The sequence below is a fragment of the Chiloscyllium plagiosum genome, unplaced genomic scaffold, assembly GCF_037043375.1.
Source record: "Chiloscyllium plagiosum isolate Xiang-an unplaced genomic scaffold, Cpla_swu_hap1 HiC_scaffold_4, whole genome shotgun sequence".
In the NCBI taxonomy this organism is placed as follows: domain Eukaryota; kingdom Metazoa; phylum Chordata; class Chondrichthyes; order Orectolobiformes; family Hemiscylliidae; genus Chiloscyllium; species Chiloscyllium plagiosum.
The window spans coordinates 130,853,639-130,877,901 of NW_028270142.1; the positions used below are offsets into that span (position 1 = coordinate 130,853,639).

A 24,263-nucleotide genomic window follows, 5' to 3' on the forward strand; every position below is an offset into this window, starting at 1 on the left:
TGAAAGTGAGATGTTGCTCCTCCAGTTTTCGCTGTGTTTCGCCGGAGCATTGCAGCATGCCGATGACAGACATGTGGGCACGTGAGCAGGACGCTGTGTTGAAATGACCAGCTGGTGGAGGGATCCTTTCTCCCTGAGCACTCCAACACCCCCTCCCCTACTATTGTCTCAATGCTGTCCCCTCCACACTTCACTTCAGCTCTGATGAAGAGCCACCCAGACTCGAAAAGTTCTCTCTCCATGGATGCTGCCTGACCTGCTGTGATCTCCAGCATTTTTTGATTTCAGCGCAGATTCCAGCATCTGCAGTAATTCAATCCTGCAACATTACTTCCTGCTTTTCCGGATAGCCCCTGCAAGGTTCACATTATGCACACGGGAAGTTGTGCACATGCACATTTTGTGAAATCGCCCTGCCAGTAAAAAACACGGCAGCGCCCAAATAAACGCAATAAATATGAGTGAATGGGACAGAATGTTGTCACTGGTATTACTAGCAGTGTGCGTTTTATGCATGTGGACTGAGAGCATTTTGGCACCGTTAGCAGACATTCTCATTTTACTTCAGGTTTATCTGCTTGAATATGTGCATCCTATTGCTAAAGGTGGCATGCCTTTTTCCATGCTATATGACTGGGCCATAAACCTCCTTCTATTTATTGTTAAAAGTACAAACCCAGTTGTAGAATTAAGCTGATATTCCATTCTAACATTGCAGTTCAGAGGGCACTAGGGAGACGGGAGGGTGGAAATGGTTTTTAACTATGGTAAGTGAAAATGCTGAACGCTCTCTAGGGTGGTATTAGTCTATAGTTAGGCTGCAGTGGTTCCTGAAAAGCTATTTCCCTCTTGGAATGGCTACAGTCAGTGCAGAACGGCCTGACTCAGTCCACAATCAGTTCGTAATTATGGACTTCTTTGAAAATTCCAATTGTTCTGCTTTTACCACAACTGTCACATTTTAAACCTATAACTTTGCTTCATCCTGCTATTACAAAGCTTGCAGTACCTTTTGATGTGCTTGTTCCAGGCAGACTCGATCGTGCAGGCATCTGATCATGGTACATCCTGGCCACATGGAAGCCAGTACTAGAAAATTGTTAGTTGAGAGGGGCCAATTGAAATGGAGCGATTTATTTGTTCAAGCTGACCGCACAAACTCCCCTTTCCTCCAGCCGAATAGTTTCAACCTCTTAATAATAATTGGATCCAGACAAAGGAAACATGATGTGACTGAATCCATGGGAGACTCGTGCCAGTTGCTGCCTTCTCTAGATTGAAAATGGTTGCTCTGCCTTTCTGCTCCATATAGTTTCTGAGCAGTTTTAATTGAATCTTTGGATAGATTTGGGAGCGAGGGTATTAAGTAACATTTGAGGCAACCGCAGGATATCATCAGTTGTATTCTCCCTCTCTCTCTCTCCCTCTCTCTCTCTCTCTCTCTTTGTCTCACACACACGTCACCTCTGTACTTGTATGGAATCTTCCAATCCTGGAAATGGTGTGGCCTGAGGGGGAGGCAATATAGTTGAGTTTAGATTATCTACAGTGTGGAAACAGGCCATTCAGCCCAACCAGTTCACACCGACCCTCCAAAGAGTAACCAACCCAGACCCATTTCCCTCTGACTGATGCACCAAACACTATGGGCAATTTAGCGTGGCCAATTCACCTACCTGCACATCTTTGGATTGTGGGAGGAAACCAGAGCATCCAGAGGAAGCCCACACAGACATGGAGAGAACATGCAAACTCCACGCAGACAGTCACCTGAGGTGGGTTTTGAACCCAGGTCCCTGGCGCTGTGAGGCAGCTGTGCTAACCACTGAGCCACTGTGCCACTCCAAAGGAGCAAATATAGGAGGGATGCTGCTGACCCAGAAACCCACGTCCACCTCTTCTGGCTGAGAATATGACCCAAGTTTTACCTTCCTGCCCCACTGCCACTTGATGCTTTAAAGTTGCCTGGGCTGGAGCAATGAAGAGAGACGAGATTGGCTGGGGTTGTTTTCCATTGAGCAAAGAAGGCCGAGGGGTCTTTGACTGAGACAGAATTATGAGCGACATAGATAGGGTCGATGGGGAGAAAACCTTTCCCTTAGAACGGCACTCAATAATCAGGGGTCATAGACTTAAGGGAAGGGGCAGGAGGTTTAGAGGGGATTTAGGGAAGAATATTTTCACCCAGAGAGTGAGGGGTACCTGGAATGCACTGCCTGAAAAGAATGACAGAGGCAGGAACCCTCAAGACATTTCAGAAACATTTGGAAGTGTGTTGAAATACCAAGGCTATGGAGCACATGCTGGGAAATGGGATTAGAATAGAGAAATCCTCGATGACCAGCTTGGATATATAGGCCGAAGGGCCCTTTTCTGTTCAGTAAAACCTCTATGACTCTCACTGGTTGATTAATGACTTTCTAAGGCCGTTTCCCACCTGGACTGGAATTACCTCCGCTCCAGGTGGGATGAGAAAGAGACTGCCCACCCAACAGGTGAACCAATGTGGGCAGGCTGTCAGTTGTTGGTCGGGTGGGGTACATGGAGAAGAGAGGTGGCCCCAGACAGACATGCCCTGTCCTTGGTTCTAACCACACCCCACAGTCCGCCCAGTGACTGAGAACCCCCAAAACATCCTCCACACCACCACACCACTTTCTTAACAACTTAATGCTGGTGACTTCTGTTCTCCTGCCAGCAGCAAGTACAGGCTTCTCCATGGCATTGCCAAGTGCAAGGACTGCCAACCTCTGATGGGATGGTGGTGCTTGCAGAGCAGGAGCAACTCCCCCCGCCCGAGCCACGATCTTTTGAAGCGCTGTTCCTTCGTCAGGTGAAGTCACGACCCAGCACCCGACAAAGGAGCAGCGCTCCGAAAGCTTATGATTTCAAATAAACCTATTGGTCTAGAACCTGGTGTCGTGTGACTTCTGATTTTGTCCACCCCAGTCCTACACCGGCACTTCCACATTCTAAATTTAGAAAAGTGGAATTTTAATGTTTTGCAAAATGCTTGTGACAGTTTTATTGTACAAAAGTTATTTATTTATTATTTAGTTTTTGACTGTATGGGCTGCCCCTTGAACTGAGTGAGTTGCTAGACTCGAACCATTTCAGAAGCAGGAGAGAAACGATTGGATTTCTGTTGGTCAGGAGTGACCTGCTGGATCTGCCATGCCAACCAGTAATCATAGCGGATTTCCTTCCTTTTCATTAATGGGTTTTACAACAATTGATGATAACTTAATTAGTCACCATCACTGAGACTAGCATTCAGTCCCAGAATTTATTATCTAAGTTTCAATTCCACTAACTGCCATAGTGGGATTTAAAATCAACGAGGTAAAAACAATGACTGCAGATGCTGGAAACCAGATTCTGGATCAGTGGTGCTGGAAGAGCACAGCAATTCAGGCAGCATCCGAAGACAGGCAAAATCGACGTTTCGGGCAAAAACAAGGGCTTTTGCCCGAAACGTCGATTTTGCCTGTCTTCGGATGCTGCCTGAATTGCTGTGCTCTTCCAGCACCACTGATCCAGAAGATAGTGGGATTTAAGCACATGACCCGAGAACACATGGCCTGCATTATTAGTCCAGTGGCAAAACCACTATCTCATCGTCTTTCTTGTATTTTGCTGTGCTTCCTAATGTACTTAAATGCAAATCTTTCATAAATTCCAGTGTTAGATTTATAGTCCTCCATTCACCTCCACAAGTAAAGTCTGTCTCTTTAACATTCTCTCATTAATTTTCTGCTAACTCATTGTGAGATATGTGTTTGTGAAGATGGGCAGCCCCGCATTCCTTGCCCCGAGTTGCTGTTTGCAATTCAGAGGGGAGACTGGTTCGGTTAGTGAGTCTTTTACTGTTTAAATAATCACGGCTAAATCTGACCTTGAGCTGTATCTTCGACAAAGCTTCAGACCTTCTTGTGACTGTTACCAAGGCTACACAGAATGGAGTGATTTACTGTCAGTATAACAGTGTATTAAATGACAATGAAACACCTCTAATTGATTTCGGCTTTGAGATTGGATTTTGAGAAAAAAGAATCGCATTTAACAATCGGTGGAAGTCATGTATTTTGCAAAAACCAGGATTGCTGTAGGTTTTTATGTTATACATCTCCAAGGTAATAGCAGTGAAGCATTTGTACCTCTGTACAGGAGAGGAATGTCATCCTCATTGTCACTCCCAATTGTAATGCAGTTATCCAGCTGGGAAGGTGTTGGAGGTTGGGAAGATGTCAGAGTTTGAACACAATAACCTCTGATTAACTATCCTGCTTAATTCCAATACAAGATGGTTACTTAGAGCTTTAATTATCCATGGAATGGTGGTCCAGCAAGAGTCAGCACCTTCACAAGAAAATCAAATAAAATTAAGAGCACAGGAAACTGAGAAAATGGAGCCATAAAAATCCATAACTCATGGGCGGCATGGTGGCTCAGTGGTTAGCACTGCTGCCTCACAACACCAGGGTCTCAGGTTTGATTCCAGCCTCGGGGGACTGTCTATGTGGAGTTTGCACATTCTCCCCGTGTCTGTGTGGGTTTCCTCCGAGTGCTCCGGTTTCCCCCACAGTCCAAAGATGTGCAGGCCAGGTGAATTGGCCATGCTAAATTGTCCATAGTTAGGTACATTAGTCAGAGGGAAATAAGACAGGTGGGTTACTCTTTGGAGGGTCGGTGTGGACTTGTTGGGCTGAAGGGCCTGTTTCCACACTGTAGGGAATCTAATCTTCACCAGTTGCCTGAGGAAGGAACGAAGGGTGTGAAAGCTTCCGGTTTCAAATAAACCTGTTGGACTATAACCCGGTGTCGTGTGATTATTGATCTCATCTTTGAAATAGTTAACTACAGTGAACAGTGCACAATAGTCGCAGTTAATGAGGAGTTCAATAAGCACATAAGGACAAAGGAGTAGCAGAATATGTTGGTAGAGTGAAGAAGGTGTTTGGTATACCTGCCTTTATTAGTCAGAGCATTGACTATAGGAGTTGGGAGGATGTCTTGCAGCTGTACAGGTCATTGGTTAGGCCACTTTTGGAATATTTGTATGCAGTTGTGGTCTCCCTGCTATAGGAAGGATATTGTGAAACTTGAAAGGGTTCAGAAAAGATTTGCAAGAAAGTTGCCAGGGTTGGAGGGTTTGATCTATAGGGAGAGGGCTGTTTTCCCTGGAGAGTTGGAGGCTGAGATGTGACCTATGGAGGTTTATAAAATCATGAAGGACATGGATAGGATAACTAGACAAGGTCTTTTTTGTAGAGTGGGGGAGTCCAGAACTAGAGGGCACAGGAGAGGGAAAAAATTTAAAAGGGACCCAAGAGGCAACTTTTTCATGCAGAGAGTGGTATGTGTATGGAATGAGCTGCCAGAGGAAGTGGTGGAGGCTGGTACAATTAAGACATTTAAAAGGCATATGGCTGGGTATATGAATTGGAAGGGATTAGAGGGATAATGCTGGCAAATGGAACTAAGTTAATTTAGGATACCTGGTCGGCATGAATGAGCTGGGCTGAAGGGTCTGTTTCTGTGCTGTACATCTCTATGAGTCTAAAGGAATAGCAGAATATGCAGGTAGATCTCAGGAGGGCTGACAGGAGGTTTAAATGAGTTTAAGCATCAATGTAAGCTAATTGGGCCAAATGACCTACCTCTAGGCAGCAGATTCACCATAGGTTTTTGTTTTTTTATAGGCCAGAGAAAACCGAAGGATTCTGATTGCACTGAAGTCTGTTTTGGAAGAGTTTGGTGCTGAGCTTGGTGATGAGGAGCAGCGTCGCAATGAATTACAGCAGCAGTATGCTAATGAGAAAGCTGCTTGGGAAATGGAGTACGCCGAGCAAAAGTGTCAACTCGCCCAGGTAACCTGCAACGTTTTACCTTGTTCAGATTGTAAACAGTGGAACGACAGCATCAAGAAGTGGGTTAAGACAAAGGCTCAAGTACACAGCTTTCATTCCTCAATTTCGCTTCAAAGACTCACTTACTATGGTGGTTCAGTGGTTAGCACTGCCGCCTCACAGTACCATAGATCCAGGTTCGATTCCACCCTCGGGCAACTGTCTGTGTGGAGTTTGCATGTTCTCCCCGTGCCTGTGTGGGTTTTCTCCAGGTGCTCCGGTTTCCTCCCACAGTCCAAAGATGTGCATGTTAGGTGAAATGGCCATGCAAAATTGTCCATAGTGTTCAGGGATGTGTAAGTTAGTTGCCTTAGTCATGGGAAAATTTAGAATGATAGGGTCAGGGAATGGATCTGGGTGGGAGACTCTTCGGAGTGTCAGTGGGGACAAATTGCTTGTTTCCACACTGTAGGGATTCTATAAATATCTTCTATAGAGAAATAATATGCAACAGAATGGTGCCAATTAGTCATGGCTTTAAAAGAATCATTACAAACCATTACTGAGTATAGCATGGAATTTCTCTGACTTAGCTGAAGCATTGTAAACCATGACGGGGGGGGGACAGGAAATGGGTCCAGAAGTTATTGACAAGTTGGTAGAGTGGGTGAAAATATCTCCATAGAGGCCAGTATCCCATCACCAAGTTTGTTTGCACATGGAGAGTCCTTTACACTGATCCAGCTCTCTCAGAGTGAGCAGAACCTCTGCGCACTCCTGTTTATATCTGTCAGCCAGGGCTCCCTGATTGGACCTGGTTAACAGCCCCAATCAGGGAACTCATATTACAATCACTCCAGTGGCCAGATTGGTGGCAGATTAAGTTCAATGTGGAGAACTGTGAGGTTATACATTTTGGATAAAAAGTCATTGAGGGACAATATGAGAGCTACAGTGAAGGATGTGGAGCAGCAGGGGACCCTTGGGGTAGAAGGTGGGACTACATTCCTTGAAAAAGGGAGAGAGCTAAGAGGAGATTTGAAAGAAGTTTTCCAACTGATGAGAGTAGATAGAGAGACATTATTTCTAAAAATTCCAAGAATGAGGGGGAACACAGATTTAAAATAATTTGCAATAGGAGCAAATACGATGCTTTTTGAGCAGCAAGTAGTTAGGGTATGAAACAGACTGCCTGGGAACTTGGTGGAGGCAGGTTAAGTAGAAGTATTCAAGGGGAAAATGGACCTTTATTTGAATGGAAACGATGTGCAAGGTTACAGGAAAAGGCTTGAGAATAACATTTCATTTCAAGGCTCATTTAGAGAGCCATCACAGACATGATAGACTGAATGGCCTCGTTCTGTACTTTGGTAAAGCTGTGACTCTGAGTGTGATAATGGCCTTATGTCGGGGTTGCGGTTTGGGGTAGGCATGTTGATTCTTCATTCACTTCCTTTCTTCGCTGCGCTGTCGAAACTCCCCTCGGCTGAGGCGGCCAAAATGCCAGCAGCTCTCAGGATAATGGCCATTTCTTGTCAGTGACCAATGGCAACGAGAGGGAAATATCATTGGGTGGAAATCAGACTTGGGGAAAAAAACAAACCTAACTGTGCTGTGCAGCTTGAAGAGAACGCAGTGTGAGTCATCCGCACTTGCCCGTCCACCTGAATTGGGCCATCACTAAAGCCCAGCTGCGAATTGTATCAGAGGGCTGAGCTGTGGTTTTTCTGTACCCACTGATGACAGTCAGGAGCAGGGTTAGAAATCGCCAGCAAAGGGAAGGTTCAAAAATGTCTTAGAAGTTTTGATGTGAGCTGAGAGGAAAATGATTGCTCCTTTGGGTCCCGCAAGAGCACCCTGGGTCTTCTTTGTCTTTGCTTTGTGGCCCTCTCCCCTGGCTCTCTTGGTCAGGACAGTGGTAACTGATGAGCCAATACCAGTCCTAGAGGAACTATTACCTCTTCCAGAGTGGGCTGATTCCAGTCCCAGAGGATCTGATACCTGTCCCAGAGGGAGCTGATACTAGTCTCAAAGGGAAGTTGATACCAATCCCAAACATGTTAGAACTGCTCCCAGAGAGTCTAATACCGGTCCAAGAGGAGCTGTTTCCCCAAGTGAAGCTAATACCAGTCCCAGAGGAATCATACTGCCCCCCATAAAGGCTGATATTGCTCCCTGAGGGGATGATATAAGTTTCAGCTGGTTCAATACTGCTCCCAGTGGCTATATTGTTCCCATAGAGGCAAATACTGCTCCCCAGCTGGGCTGCCTGCCGTCTAGGCCCATTCCCACCCAAGAGTTAAAGTGCTCCCATGGGCGTTATAAACTGTGTGACCATGTGGGACATTGTAGCTGTTGCTCACCATCCACATCTTCTGCACTGTAACCATTCTCCGATTCTGAGTTCTTGACCTTAAAATTGAACAAGTGATTCAGTATTTACAGGGATCAGTTTCCATACCTGAAAGCTGCATTTTGTTTTGGCAGTTTGAAGAGAGGGTTGGAAAGCAGAGCACCAACAAGGGTTCCTTCGATCCCAAAGAAATGTTCAAGCGGGAGAGGGAGGAGCACCGGAAACTATTGGCCGACAGTCACAGTCAGCTGATGGATCTTCACTGGCAGCTCCAACACTCAGAAAAGAACTGGAAGCACGAAAAGGTGGAGCTGCTGGACAGGTTTGACCGGGAGCGACGAGAGTGGGAATGGCAGATGAAGGAGCTACAGAGCAAACTGGAGCAGGTGGGCAAATGGGAAATCTCTCAGGGAAAAGGGATTGCACTGTGCCGAAAAGTCGGTGATCGCAGCTCATTGCTTAATGATAGGTTCAGTGAACTCCTGCTGTCTGCTGAAGGTTGTCTTTATAGAGCCATACAACATGGAAACAGACCCTTTGGTCCAACACGTCCATGCTGTCCAAGTTTCCCATACTGAGCTAGTCCCATTTGTCTGTGTTTGGCTCCTATCCCTCGAAACCTTTCCCATTCATGTACCTGCCCAATATCATTGTTACTCATGGTGGAATACACTGTGTTTGTGGATACTGGATGCGTGGTCCTTTAGGTGTAACTTGCATTGCTGTCTTCTTAAAGTAATGGCCCAGATCTGTCAGTCTCCAGATAGTCAGAGACTGGCTATAACCTGGAATGAATGCAAAGGTACCTCTAGGAACTCCCAACGTACTGACTATACAGTCATTGTCCATGACGTTTAAACTTCCAATGGACAATCAACTTGCACTTAGAAACCTTCAAACCCTCCGAACACTGAGTTAGTCAGAGACTTTGCGGGTCCAGACTCACTTTCCATAAAAGCTAAGTTAGGTAGTAATTATTAGAGGTGTATAAACCTGCTCTAACTCCAGGTGAACAATGAAACCATCAATGTGCCCTCAAACCCTGTGATAGTCATAGAGATGTACAGCACAGAAACAGACCCTTCGGTCCAACTCGTCCATGCAGACCAGATATCCCAACTCAATCTAGTCCCACCTGCCAGCACCCGGCCCATATCCCTCCAAACCCTTCCTATTCATATACCCATCCAAATGCCTTATAAATGTTGCAATTGTACCAGCCTCCACCACTTCTCTGACAGCTCATTCCATACACACACTACCCTCTGCGTGAAAACATTGCTCCTTAGGTCTCTTAGGCCCCTTAACCTAAACCTATGCCCTCTAGTTCTGGACTCCCCCACCCCAGGGAAGAAACTTTGTCTATTTATGATTTGGAGATGCCAGTGTTAGACTGGGGTGTGCAAAGTTAAAAATCACACAACACCAGGTTATTGTCCAACAGGTTTAATTGGAAGCACGAGTTTTCATAGCGCCACTCCTTCACCTGATGCTCTTTCACCAAAACCACCAGTTTTTGGAGCGGCGCTCCAAAAACTAGTGCTTCCAATTAAACCTGTTGGACTGTAACTTAGTGTTGTGTGATTTTTAACTTTGTCTATTTATCCTATCCATGCCTCTCATGATTTTATAAACCTCGATAAGGTCACCCCTCAGCCTTCAACACTCCAAGAAAATAGCCCTCTCCCTTCAGGTCAAATCCTCCAACTCTGGCAACATCCTTGTAAATATTTTCTGAACCCTTTCAAGTTTCACAACATCCTTCCAACAGGAAGGAGACCAGAATTGCATGCAATATTCTAAAAGTGGCAGAACCAATGTCCTGTGCAGCCGCAACATGACCTCCCAACTCCTGTACTCAATACTCTGACCAATAAAGGAAAGCATACCTTCTTCACTATCCTATCTACCTGCGACTCTACTTTCAACAAACTATGCACCTGCATTCCAAGGTCCCTTTGTTCAGCAATATTCCCTAGGACCTTACCATTAAGTGTGTAAGTCCTGCTAAGATTTGCTTTCCCAAAATGCAGCACCTCATATTTATCTAAATTAAACTCCATCTGTCACTTCTCAGCCCATTGACCCATCTGATCAAGATCCCATTATAATCTAAGGTAACCCTCTTCGCTGTCCACTACACCTCAATTTTGGTGTCATCTGCAAACTTACTAACTATATCCCTTATGCTCTCATCCTTGTGACACCCCACTGGTCACAGGCCTCTACTTTGAAGAACAACCCTCCACCACCACCCTCTGTCTTCTACCTTTGAGCCAGTTCTGTATCCAAATGGCTAGTTCTCCCTGTATTCCATGAGATCTAACCTTGCTAACCAGTCTTCCATGGGGAACCTTGTCGAATGCCTTACTGAAGACCATATAGATCACGTCCACCGCTCTGCCCTCATCAATTCTCTTTGTTACTTCCTCAAAAAACTGAATCAAGTTTGTGAGACGTGATTTCCCACGCATAAAGCTATGTTGGCTATCCCTAATCAGTCCTTGCCTTTCCAAATCCATGCACATCCTGTCCCTCAGGATTCCCTCCAAGCAACTTGCCCACCACCAATATCAGGCTCACCGGCCTATAGTTCTCTGGCTTGTCCTTACCGCCCTTCTTAAACAGTGGCACCACGTTAGCCAACCTCCAGTCTTCCAGCACCTCACCTGTGACTATCGATGAAACAAATATCTCAGCAAGGGGCCCAGCAATCACTTCGCTAACTTCTCAGAGTTCTAGGGTGCACCTGATCAGGTCCTTGGGATTTATCCACTTTTATGTGTTTCAAGACATTCAGCACTTCCTCCTCTGTAATATGGACATTTTTCAAGATGTCACCATTTATTTCCCCACACTCTATATCTTCCATATCCTTTTCCACAGTAAACACTGATGCAAAATACTCATTTAGTATCTTCCCCATCTCATGCAGCTCCACACAAAGGCCGCTTTGCTGATCTTTGAGGGGCTCTATTCTCTCCCTAGTTATCCTTTTGTCCTTAATGTTTTTGTAAAAACCCTTTGGATTCTCCTTAACTCTATTTGCCAAAGGCTATGTCATGTCCCCTTTTTGTCCTCCTGATTTCCCTCTTAAGTATATTCCTACTGCCTTTATACTCTTCTAAGGATTCATTCAATCTATCTTGTCTAGACCTGACATCTGCTTCCTTCTTTTTCTTAACCAAACCCACAAATCATTTAGTCATCCAGCATTCCCTATACCTACCAGCCTTTCTGTTCATCCTAACAGGAATACACTGTCTCTAGACTCTTGTTATCTCATTTCTGAAGGCTTCACATTTTCCAGCCATCCCTTTACCTGCGAACATCTGCTCCCAATTAGCTTTTGAGAGTTCTTGACTAATACCATCAAAATTAGCCTTCCTACAGTTTAGAACTTCAACCTTTAGATCTGGTCTATCTTTTTCATTCACACCACTCCACAACTACTAACACTGACACCTCCCCTCACCCCCCCTCCCCTCCCCACCACAAACACTGAGCTAAGTCTCCCGAAAAGCCGCTTGCTACATCCCTATCTCAAACAAACACAAGCACTACTCCCTTCCCTCCCGCCTGGTAGCCCAACTCAACATTGACTCCGGATCCCATGATGTCTTGTGGCTTCAGGTTAAACTTGGACAAGGAAACCTCCTGCTGATTACCACGAACCATCTTCCCTCAGCTGATGGATCAGTGTTCCTCCATGTTGAACAAAACTTGGGGGAAGCACTGAGTGTGGCAAGGGCACAAGATGTCCTCTGGGTGGGGGATTTCAGTGTCCACCACCAAGAGTGGCTCAGCAGCAGTATTACTAATTGAGCTGTTCAGATCCTAAAGGACATAGCTGTTAGACTGGGTCTGCGGCAGGTGGTGTGGGAAAATGATACATGAGTACACCCTCACAAATCTGCCCACCAAAATTGCTTTTTGACAGCATCGGTAGAAGTGACTACTGCATAGTCCTTACGAAGATCATGTCCCACCATCACGTTGAGGGTACTTTCAATCGTCTTTTGTGGCATTGTCACCATGCTAAATGGGACAGAGTTTGAACAGATCTATCAACTCAAAAGTGACATCTATGAGGTGCTGTTGACCATCAACAGCAGAACTGTATTCCAGCACATTCTGCAGCCTCATGGCCCAGCATATCCCCCACTCAACCGTTACCATCAAGATGGGTCAACCCTCGTTCAATGGAGAGTGCAGGAGGACATGACAGGAGCTGCGCCAGGCACAACTAAAAAATAAGGTGTCAACCTGGTGAAGCCCCCAAACTGGACTCCAAACAGCATGAGCAACAAGTGATAGACAGATTAAATATAAACAAAATCCTGTGGATGCTGAAAATCTGGAACATAAACAGAGAGTGCTGGAGAAACAAAATAGGTCCTGTAAATAGTAGCTGTGTAAAGAGAAACCAAGCTAGTGTTTCAAGTCTGATATGACTCCCACTTTGGAACAGTGATAAACAGATCTCATCACCAGCTTCTCAAGGGCAACTTGAAATGAGCAGCAAATTGATTTTAAATAACCAATAAATTGGGAGCCAATGGCATAGTCAAATCATCTAACTATTTAAGAAAACGTTGGTAGTGGCCTTTTGCTGTCTGATCAGGAGGACGCGGTTAAAACTGAAAAGAATAGGAGGCAGAGGATCAGCAACCCTGTTGTGGGCAGCACAGTTGCTCAGTGGTTAGCACTGCTGCCTCACAGCACCAGGGTCCCAGGTTCGATTCCAGCACATTCTCCCCGTGTCTGCGTGGGTTTCCTCTGGGTGCTCCAGTTTCCTCCCACAGTCCAAAGATGTGCAGGACAGGTGAATTGGCCATGCTAAATTGCCCATAGTGCTAGGTGCATTAGTCAGAGGGAAATGGGTCTGGGTGGGTTACTCTTCGGAGGGTCGATGTGGACTTGTTGGGCCGAAGGGCCTGTTTCCACACTGTAGAGAATCTGATTTAATTATTTGAATACCTGCCCTGTTTGCAAAACAGACAAAACCCTTCCAATATCATGTGCTCAGTTCCTCGCCGGCTTGGTTTAGTCCTGGAACGAAGAGAGAGCCAGGAACCAGGAACCAACCATTCTTCACGCAGTCAGGAACTGTAACTGACAGAACTCTCAAGGGAGCAGAGTTGGGAGTAGCCTGGAGACAGACACAGAGGAACAACAGATGGAAGATGACGCAGAGCCAAGCTTGAGATAAAAGCTACCAGGGAACCAGATGGTTTTCTGAGCCATTTGCTGATGGAGTACAGGCAGTCTGACAGTGCTGTCACACCTGCTTCCACTTGGAAATGCAGATTCATCACACACGGCTTACAGGATATTCAGAACAACCGTTTTCTGAAATATCAATGTTCAGGCACCTTGGAGATACAGGCCACATCAATTTAAACTTTTAAAAACATGAACATCTTCATCAAGATTTAAACAAAATCAGAACGATAAAATACACAGCATGACATAGCTTTAAACTAACCTAAGGTCTCGTGCCTTTGATCAGTGATGAACACGTTGGCTCAATTTGCAACATGTAGAAGGTGAAATGGTTGATTCATCTCTGAAACAGAGAATGCTCAAACTGCACAGCTGAATCACAGAATCTCTGTAGTGTGGAAGTAGGACATTTAGCCTATTGAGTCCACATCAACCATCCGAAAAGCACCCCACCCAGAGTCACCCCCTTACCCTTTCCCTGTAACCCTGAAATTCCCCATGGCCAATCCACCTAGCCTACACGTCCCTGGGCTGTGGGAGGAAACCCACACAGACACAGGGAGAACATGCAAATTCCACCCAGACAGTTGCCCGAGGGTGGAATCAAACCCAGGTCCCTGGTGCTGTTAGGCAGCAGTGCTAACCACTGAGCCACCGTGCCACCCACTGAAATTTCAACCCAGCTGCTTCTGTCCTTCAGAAATGCATAAGTTACTGGAGAAACTCAGCGGGTTCTTCAGTTCTGAAGAAGGGTCACTGGACTTGAAATGTTTTTGCTGTCTGTCTTTCCATAGATGCTGCCAGACCTGCTGAGTTTCTCAGTAACTTGTGTTTCTGTATGCTTCAGATTCCAGCATTCTGCTTTATTTTCTCTTTTGGATGCTGACTACTAACTTGTTAGACTTTTACAGATTTCCCGCATCCACATTTTTACTTTGGCGTTGACATTTGATTCAGCTCTCACCCGAGTGACTGGTATCTAGCAGCTCACAGGCTGAGAGTGCACGGGTGGCATGGTGGCTCAGCGGTTAGCACTGCTGCCTCACAGCACCAGGGACCCGGGTTTGATTCCAGCCTCGAGCAACTGTCTGTGTGGAGTTTGCACATTTCTCCCCGTGTCTGCGTGCGTTTCCTCCGGGTGCTCCGGTTTCCTCCCACAATCCAAAGATGTGCAGGTTAGGTGGATTAGCCATACTAAATTGCCCATCGTATTCACCGGCACGTAGGTGCGTTAGTCTGGGGTAAACCTAGAGTAGTAGGGAAATGGGTCTGGTGGGTTGCTCTTCAGAGGGTCAGTGTGGACTTGTTGGGCCGAAGGGCCTGTTTTCACACTGTAGGGATTCTATTCTAGTATTGTTTCGGGGCAGCTTCAGCTTACCATCCAGTCGGGAGGGTGAGAAATAGCACTTTGCCGCCTTGCGCTCAAGTCGGGTTGGAACTACCTGTCCAAGGTTGTTTCCCCATTTAACAAAGTATTAGATAGAAATGTCTGACAGCACAAAATCGAATTCAAATGAAACACTCTGGTGTGTAAGTAATACAATAGTCAATATTCTGCTTTCTAGCATCTGAGTTTGAAAGAGACCCATGGTCTAATCATGTACAGGCAGCTTATTGGACAATTAACTTTATGTCTGAAAGAATGCTTGACGGGGATCAGTACAGTGCCTGCCCCGTTTGATAATGAAATTTTAAAAATATATTTTTGACCACGTCATCCTTAATTACTGTACAGCACCACTGTGAGCTGGGAGGTTTGTGTTTGGTGCAAGCCAGTTATTTTTAATTGCAGGGATTATACTTTGACAATGGGGGAGACAAGGGATTGTTTTGAGAATAACAGAACTGTGATTGTAGGATAAAGATTAAGGGGAACTTCCTCCATGGAAAAACTGACAATTTATGAGGCTCCTAAAACTCTGAAAACCTCAGTCAGCGACCGTGTCATATCTTAGCTGTTTGGCACAGTGCATAACCTCTCCGGAAGTGAACAGGGTTGGCCACTGAATAGGGCCTGCTATGTTTAACTGTGAATCCTGTGTCATGAAGCATGTTCTAAGCAGCTGGGAGCTGTTCAGAGCAATATAATGGTGCCACTGTCTGAGGTATTCAAGTCTTTAGAGATCTTAAAGGCTGTCGGTTTTCTCTGAAGGCAGCTTGCTTTAGTCAGTGTCTCAAAACTTCAACAGGAGCTAGGCACTCTCATACTTTAATAATGCTGCTTAAAATTTTCCCACCAACCCATTGCTACATATGGAGCAAATGCTATTGTAACTGATTATATCGTTGGCACATTGGTGCTCATGATCTCTGCATTTTGCACAGTATTGCCATCGCATTGTGTTTTGTCTATCATGGCAGTGCAGCACTTTCAATAGCAGTCCCACAAAGGGATTGAATTGTCATTTTTCACGACTGTCCGCTCCTGTTTTTTGATCTGTCAAGGAAGAGACATTGCTTCAGAAACACAAAGAAGCATGTGTTTTCCTCTGAACAAGAAGTCGCTTTGACAATTCACAAGAATTCTCTGCACAATCCTGTCTCCTTCATAGACTCGCAGTGACTGAGTCATGTGCTGCCTGAGTAAGAGTTTCAAGATAAAAGAAACGGTAGTAATGATGGTGTGAAGTTGTTGTTTGAGGAAGAAAATATGGATTTAATAAAAGCAGATTGGTTTCAACCTTTTCTTTTGCACATCTCATTTGGTTCCTTCCTTTTGCCAGTCTAAAGCATAAAGAATGAATGCACATTCCAGAAGAAATGCATCCTAAATATATAAAGAACTCTGTCATCGTTTCCAGAATTTAAACCACATTTCCAACACTGGAAGCAAAATTGGCAGGAGCTTTTACTTGTCACAACTGTGCCCGAGTGAAAAGTGTGACAAGGAGAAGCTAAAGGTTCCTTGGTTTCAAAAATAAATGTTTGCATTTATGTAGCACCATTTGTGAGTGCCAGATGTGTCATTTGCTTTACAGCCGTTGAAGTCTTGTTTGAAGTATAGGCACTGTTGAAATGTAGGAAAAGCAATGGCCAATTTGCACACAGCCAAACTCCTGCTAATGCCCAATCTTTTCTGTGAAATGGTGCCCCACCAACCAACTAACCAAGCAAGCAGATGGGGTCTTGGTGTAGTGCCTGTTCCAAAAGATGTTGCTTCCAATAAACCGTGCAGTACCTCCTAAGTGCTGCATCAAAGCAGCTAGCAAGGTTTTCACCATCTTATCTTCCAAGCTATAAATTTGCAGTATAAAGTCAGGCCAATATCCTGTGAGACAAGCTTGATGGGCCAGTTAGCCTTTTCCTCACTTTTAATTTTGTATCTGTTTTGTAGAATGTTTCTTTCAAGATATATGCACAGTTTAATGTTCATCATGAACATCAACAGAAGAACAAAATTGGTGGAAGGTCACTATCAAGTTTCTAATTACGAGGATCAAAAACACAACTGGCCTGCAGCTTTCACTTAGAATAAAACAGCCAGTCACCCTGAGGCTGCTTTGATAGACAGGCCACCTGGTATAGCTTAGAATAAAAGGCAATCTATTTTTACAATTTTAACAGGCGTCATTATTTGCAAATGTAAGGCCATTATGAATGCTTGGCTGTGTTTTAGGAGTTCCAGAACCCCTATCTCAGCAGGGGATTGTGTGGAAGTTTGACAGTTTTAAGAGATTATTAAATGATTAACAATCGTTGTGGCTGATGGAGATTTCTAATTATAAAAGAATGATGTTATAATAAGGTCCAGTGTTTCAGTTTAGTCTGTAGCTTGTAGTATGGAGGGTTCTTTTTTAATTTCCTGCTGTTCAAAAGGCTTCTATTTTTCATCAATAAAACAAACATCAGACCCTGCCCCATGATCGTACAGCCTCCTCTGGCCCTTGTCTGGTTTTGGCCGACCTTAGCAATCCTACATTGAGGTTCTTCTCCAAACAGTGTTCACCACACAGTGAGGGAGCAAGTGCTGCATTGATTGCCCTGTAACTCTTTTCCAGCCTCTGTGCGCAGGGCTTTGGTGAAGTTAGTTTGTACATCTGCTGCAATGCGCCTGCTCTGGAACAGAGGAACCAAACACCAGAGGTCAGTGCATGGATACCAATCTTGTGATCATCCTAACCACTGTGCTTCTGGGGAAAAGGCGTTGCCGTGATTCATATGTGGACTATTACAACATAATTACAACATTCTCATCAGCTACTTCTCTTTCATTTTCAGCTCTTAAAGCAGTAGCCTGTTAGAAACTAGCTTTCTTGTGTTCCTAATGCAGCTTCAGTCCAAATCCTGGAAAGGAGGATTTGGTCACTGTACTGACCAACACGAGCCAGTGCTGGAGTCCTTTAGACTATGTCCAGCACGAGGGAGCATTCAGAGTCATCGCTCACAAGGCCACAGGCCTTTCTTGGAATCAGAGAAACAGCCAAGTAGAGAATATACTGCATCCTTTGCTCTGAAGGAAGGTAACAGTTTGCACACTCCCCCAAGTTTGTTCCTTGATGCCTTGTCACTCAATTCATTAAGTGATGCCGAGGACCCTCAGACTTGCAGTTTGGAAAACATTTGCCATCTGTCTTAGCCTGAACTACAACATCAACCAGTAAGAATCTGCTGTCAACACAGAATTACAACTGCTTGTGACTATACTAATTGAGGCATCATTTCTATCACGGGGATTTTATATCATTCACAGGCACCTTCTGGTAAAATTCATTCAAGACCATTTTACCAGATTTGTAACTGGACTGTGCAGTGACGTATTGGTAATATGTTGAGTCATTAGCTGCATCTGAGTTCTGTAAGTGCGCACTCCTTCCTGACAACATGAACTGAGCCTCCCACAAGTTCTGGAAAAGTTTGACCATGCTTTCAAATTGTATTCCTTACAATTTCACCCAAGCTTCACAATGTGCACTAGGTATATCAAAGTGGTCAATTCATTTTATAAATAGCAGTCCAACCATTTTGTTGCATGAATTCAAAATGGCCGATACACCAAGTGCAAAACTGACTTTTTAGTAATTTAAAAACACTGACATTTTTGTGTTAATAGTGAATCATCAGAACAATATGTTCTGCTTTAATGTGAAGAGTCACCAGCAATGAACAAAGCTTTGTTTGTGTCTTTTAAGTGTTCAAAGAGGGAGAGAGACAGAGAGATCTCCAATGCCTGAGCACAGTGCTAAGTGATAAGACTGCTGTCAGCCGAGACACCTACTTGGAACACTGAGCCTTCTTATCTGACACCTTATTTCTGTTTTGAGGAAAAAGTTGCAATTATTTACTTCAAAAGAATTTGATTCATTTTTTACCCAAAGGAGGTAATGAGAGTTTTATATACATTGGGCCACACAAGGCCATCTTTCTTGCAACATTCACTCCTCAATTCTCATGCGCTGAAGTAAACCACAATTTTTTTTTGTAATTTGAACTTTGGGTTCTGCTGAGGAGAAAAACTAATCAGAAAAATGGTGCCTCACTTTAAGGAGGATAAAATGCCACCTCATCTCCACAAAATGTTTGAAGGAAATTTTCTCTACATCTGGAAGGTGTACAGGGTACTAAATGGTGACACAACCTTCTGGGCATGATCAGCCAGTCCTACTCATCGCCTCAAGCTGCCTGATGCCACAACATGATAGCCTGAGTGCTCAAGGTGCCTTCGAGCATCAGCCCCTTGAATGTAATCATCAGGGGCCTCGCGGCTCCTTCCACATCTCAGTCCTCAATCTGACAAAAAAAAATTCCGTATACCTCCCTAAGTTTACCTCAGTGGCCAAGTGTCCTCAAGTAGACACTGAAGGCAATTAGTGAAGTCTAAGTTTCTCCCCTCTTGATGAATTCAGTCTTGTACACTCCAGCCCCTCCTGGCTTTACAGCAGTCCTGCAGGCCGACTGTGGGTGGCATTCACACACTGGGTCAAGATTAGAGTGGTGCTGGAAAAGCACAGCAGGTCAAGCAGCATCCGAGGAGCAGGAAAATCGATGTTTCAGGCCTGAGTGCAATAGGTAGATGGAGGTGGGGGTGAAGGTGATAGGTTAGAGAGGAGGGTGGAGTGGATAAGTGGGAAGGAAGATGGACTGGTGGGACAGGTCATGGGGACGGTGCTGAGCTAGAAGGTTGGAACTGGGGTAAAGTTGGGGGGAGGGGAAATGAGGAAACTGGTGAAGTCCACATTGACTCCATAGGGTTGGAGGGTCCCGAGGCGGTAGATGAGGCTTCCTCCAGCCATTCACACACTTCCATTTGCCTCTGATCTCTCCTCAACAGATTGGCCCTGCAGGCCATCCCAGTCTCTGAGCAAGTCATTCTGCAAAGATGGTGAGCAATTATGAGGCATAATTTCACTGGGATGAGCCTCCTAATCTCATTATCAAGCACTGATTTCCCAGAGATTCTTGTAGCTCTGTTCAGAAACAATTTATCTGTTTTCTGTAGTCAGTGGTCATTGTATTCCTGATACCTTTTGCCATTTTAACTGTTATTTTCCCAAGAATGCTTACTGCAAAACTTACAAAAAAAACTAGGCTACTTTGTAACTTCTTGCAATTGGCTATTGTTGCATTAACAAACAACAGAGGGGAAATGGTAAGATGGAGTACTTTGCTGCTGCTGTTGTTGGCGTAGTCTTGGCATAGAATGGTGAAGCCCTTTATAAATGTGTGTAGCTTTCAGACAAAAGGAACTGAGTTTTCCTTGAGCTGAAGTAGCAATGACTGGAACGCGGAGCTGCATTTTAATCAGAGTGTCGACTAGAATCTGTCATGGTACAGTCTGCAAGTGTTTACTGCACCTCAATGTTTCAGCTGCTCGACCACTCATGGAAGAGCTAAAGGGATTCTCCTTCCTGGGGAAGGGTGAATGCAAGTTTTTGTTACTTAGCTCAACTTCCAACACTTTGCTTCCATTTTAACTCGCAAAGGCAAGATTTATTTCTATTTCACACATGTTCTTGTGCCTTCATTTCATGTGCAGTTTGTCTTGTTTGACCAATATACCCCCGCAGAATAGCAAGAATATAGTTTTTTTTAAAGCCCAAATCTTTCTACTTTGTTAACGCCAAAATTAGGAACCAGATTTTCAGCAAACCTGTCACTTTAAGGATGACACTGTAGGCAGTTTGAGCTGGTATGTAGCAAGGAACATTGATGCCATACAATTGTCAGGCAATAATCATCTCCAACAAGAGAGAATATAACTAACTGTCATTTGGCTGAATCGTCCACTATCAACCTCCTGGGGATTACCATTGACTAGAAGCTGGACTAGTCCAGCCATATAAATACTGTGCCTTCAAGAGCAGATAGAAATTCTGTGGCAAATAGCTGACCTCTGGACTCCCCAGCCTTTCCACCATCTCCAAGATTCAAGTCAGGGGAACGATAGATTTCTCTGCCTGGATGAGTGTAGCTCCAACAACATTCAAGAAACTTAACATGATCCAGAACAAACTTGACTGGTACTTCATCCACCAGCTTTTAACATGCACAACCTTCAGTCCTGACAGAGAGTGGCAGCAGTGTGTACCAACTACAAGATACACTCACCAAGGCTTCTTTGACAGCACCATTCATAGCAGAGAGATGTATCTAGAAGGACAAGGGCAGCACAAAGACCAGAAGAAGGGTTACACCCGAAATGTTGACATCTCCACCTCTTGGTGCTAGCTGGCTTGCTGTGTTTTTCCAACCTCCTGCCCATCTACATGGGAGCACCAACAATACTGAAGGTTCCTCTCCAAGCTACACCATCCTGCCGTAGAGTCATAGAGATGTACAACATGGAAATAAACCCTTCTGTTCAGCTCATCCATGCTGACCAGATATCCCAACCCAATCTATTCCCACCTGCCAGCACCCGGCCCATATCCCTCCAAACCCTTCCTATTCATATACCCATCCAGATGCCTTTTAAATGTTGAAAGTGTACCAGCAACCACCACTTCCTCTGGCAGCTCATTCTGTACACGTACCACCCTCTGTGTGAAAAAGTTGCCCCTTAGGTCTCTTTTATATCTCTCCCCTGTCTTCCTAAACCTATGCCCTCTAGTTCTGAACTCCCCCACCCCATGGAAAAGACTTTGTCTATTTATCCTATCCATGCCCCTCTCCCTATAGCTCAAATCCTCCAACCCTGGCAACATCCTTGTAAATCTTTTCTGAACCCTTTCAAGTTTGATAATATCTTTCCGATAGGAAGGAGATCAGAATTGCATGCGATATTCCAACAGTGGCCTAACCAATGTCCTGTACAGCCACAATGTGACTCCCCAGCTCCTGTACTCAATACTCTGACCGATGAAGGCAAGCATACCAAATGCTTTCTTCACTATCCTATCTGCATGTGACTCTACTTTCAAGGAGCTATGAACCTGCACTCCAAGGTCTCTTTGTTTAGCAACACTCTCTAGGACCTTACCATTAACTGACTTGGTAATATATCATGGTTCCTTCAGTAATTCTTGGTCAGAGACCTGGGGATTTGTTCCTAAAAGCACTGTGCGGGTGTCCAAGGACAGCAGCAGCTCAAGAAGGCAGTTCATTAACACTTTCTCCTGGCTAATTAGTGATGATCCAACCAGCAAAAACCACATCCCATAAATGAGTTTAAAAAACATTTCCTATCTCTTTGACTTTTTTTTTAAAAAACTCAAATGGTCCCTTCAAAGCTATCTCCTTAACTGAGAATTAGGTCACATGCCTTTCACCCACATTATCCACTGTAGACCTGACATCCAACTTGACTAATTTAGACCATTCAAGTTATTTCATGACATTTATTTATGGTACCACTTGCGAAGCAAGCAATACAGTTTTCAAATTGTTCTCTTTAGCACTAAATATATCGTCAAAATAATCAACGTTATGTTGAACTGTTTCCAATAATAAATTAAAGATACTTTTCAGCTGATCTGATTATAGTGTTTAATAATGTATGATTGAGCAGTTGGTAGTATTGTATTTAAAGACATGCAGTGTCTAGCATGATGATGCTGTGTTCCTTTGTTGTTCAATGAACATGAATATCAGATGTACAAAGAAACCCGCTGAGTTGTTTCATAAGCAGAAGAAGATTTAGAAGTCGCCACCACTTGCTAATATATACCCTTTGACACATTGCTATTGTGGAGGGCTGCAACCTCTCTGGAATGCAGATAGTGACTTGTTCTGTTTGAAAGAGTGTAACAATAGGGTGTAGCAGTGCAAATGTCAACACTGTGTCACTCAGTAACATGCAGCGTTCTTCCTTCACAGGCTCTGAGTGAGATTTGTGAGACCAAGGAGACGGCAGAATTCCAAGAGAAAGAAACGCGGAAAGTGAATCTTCAGAGGTACGAGACTGGGTTCTGATCAATTAGAGCTTGCAGGCTGTCTAAGCAATGTTTAACTCTTACTGAATGCACAGCTCGTCTCCGTGCCTCTGGACTATAGCTAGAAAATACACTCACTGTGGACTATGGCTGTGAGACCCACAGGAAAGTATATATTCTTGGGCATCAGGTGAAAATGGCTGTCATACTCTATTTGTTTAACAAAATAACAGCACTTACTAGGGACCAGTATTGATCCCTCTACACCTCCATCCGCCATGACCAGGGCCTCCAAGCCCTCCGTTTTTTCCTCTCCAGACGTTCCCAACAGTACCCCTCCACCGACACTCTCATTCGTTTGGCCGAACTGGTCCTCACCCTTAACAATTTCTCCTTTGAATCCTCCCACTTCCTCCAGACCAAAGGGGTAGCCATGGGCACACGTATGGGCCCCAGCTATGCCTGTCTCTTTGTTGGCTACGTAGAGCAGTTGATCTTCCGTAATTACACCGGCACCAATCTCCATCTCTTCCTCCGCTACATTGATGACTGCATTGGCGCCACCTCGTGCTCCCGCGAGGAGGTTGAGCAATTCATCAACTTCACCAACACATTCCACCCTGACCTTAAATTTACCTGGGCCATCTCTGACACCTCCCTCCCCTTCCTGGACCTCTCCATCTCCATCAGTGACGACCGACTTGACACTGACATCTTCTACAAACCCACCGACTCCCACAGCTACCTGGATTACACCTCTTCCCACCCTCTGGACTATAGCTAGAAAATACACTCACTGTGGACTATGGCTGTGAGACCCACAGGAAAGTATATATTCTTGGGCATCAGGTGAAAATGGCTGTCATACTCTATTTGTTTAACAAAATAACAGCACTTACTAGGGACCAGTATTGATCCCTCTACACCTCCATCCGCCATGACCAGGGCCTCCAAGCCCTCCGTTTTTTCCTCTCCAGACGCTCTTGCAAAAATGCCATCCCGTATTCCCAATTCCTCCGCCTCCGCCGTATCTGCTCCCAGGAGGAGCGGTTCCACCATAGAACACACCAGATGGCCTCCTTCTTTAGAGACCGCAATTTCCCTTCCCACGTGGTTAAAGATGCCCTCCAACGCATCTCATCCACATCCCGCACCTCCGCCCTCAGACCCAACCCCTACAACCGCAACAAGGACAGAACGCCCCTGGTGCTCACCTTCCATCCTACCAACCTTCGCATAAACCAAATCATCCGCCGACATTTCCGCCACCTCCAAACAGACCCCACCACCAGGGATATATTTCCCTCCCAATCCCTCTCCGCCTTCCGCAAAGACCGTTCCCTCCGTGACTACCTGGTCAGGTCCACGCCCCCCTACGACCCACCCTCCCATCCTGGTACTTTCCCCTGCCACCGCAGGAACTGTAAAACCAGCGCTCACACCTCCTCCCTCACCTCTATCCAAGGCCCCAAAGGAGCTTTCCACATCCATCAAAGTTTTACCTGCACATCCACTAATATCATCTAT

The 24,263-nt window shown here is 45.0% G+C and overlaps 1 protein-coding gene across 3 annotated transcripts in view; it reads left to right on the forward strand.

The window, feature by feature from the left end:
* mtcl1 (microtubule crosslinking factor 1) overlaps positions 1 to 24,263 on the forward strand; it is a 211,681-nt gene that overhangs the window by 156,559 nt on the left and 30,859 nt on the right. For all 3 annotated transcript variants that reach the window (XM_043687777.2, XM_043687778.2, XM_043687776.2), the window contains exons 10-12: positions 5,703 to 5,870; positions 8,337 to 8,588; positions 22,681 to 22,757. In XM_043687777.2, coding sequence (XP_043543712.2) covers positions 5,703 to 5,870; positions 8,337 to 8,588; positions 22,681 to 22,757 — 497 coding nt within the window. The remainder of the gene's footprint in view (positions 1 to 5,702; positions 5,871 to 8,336; positions 8,589 to 22,680; positions 22,758 to 24,263) is intronic.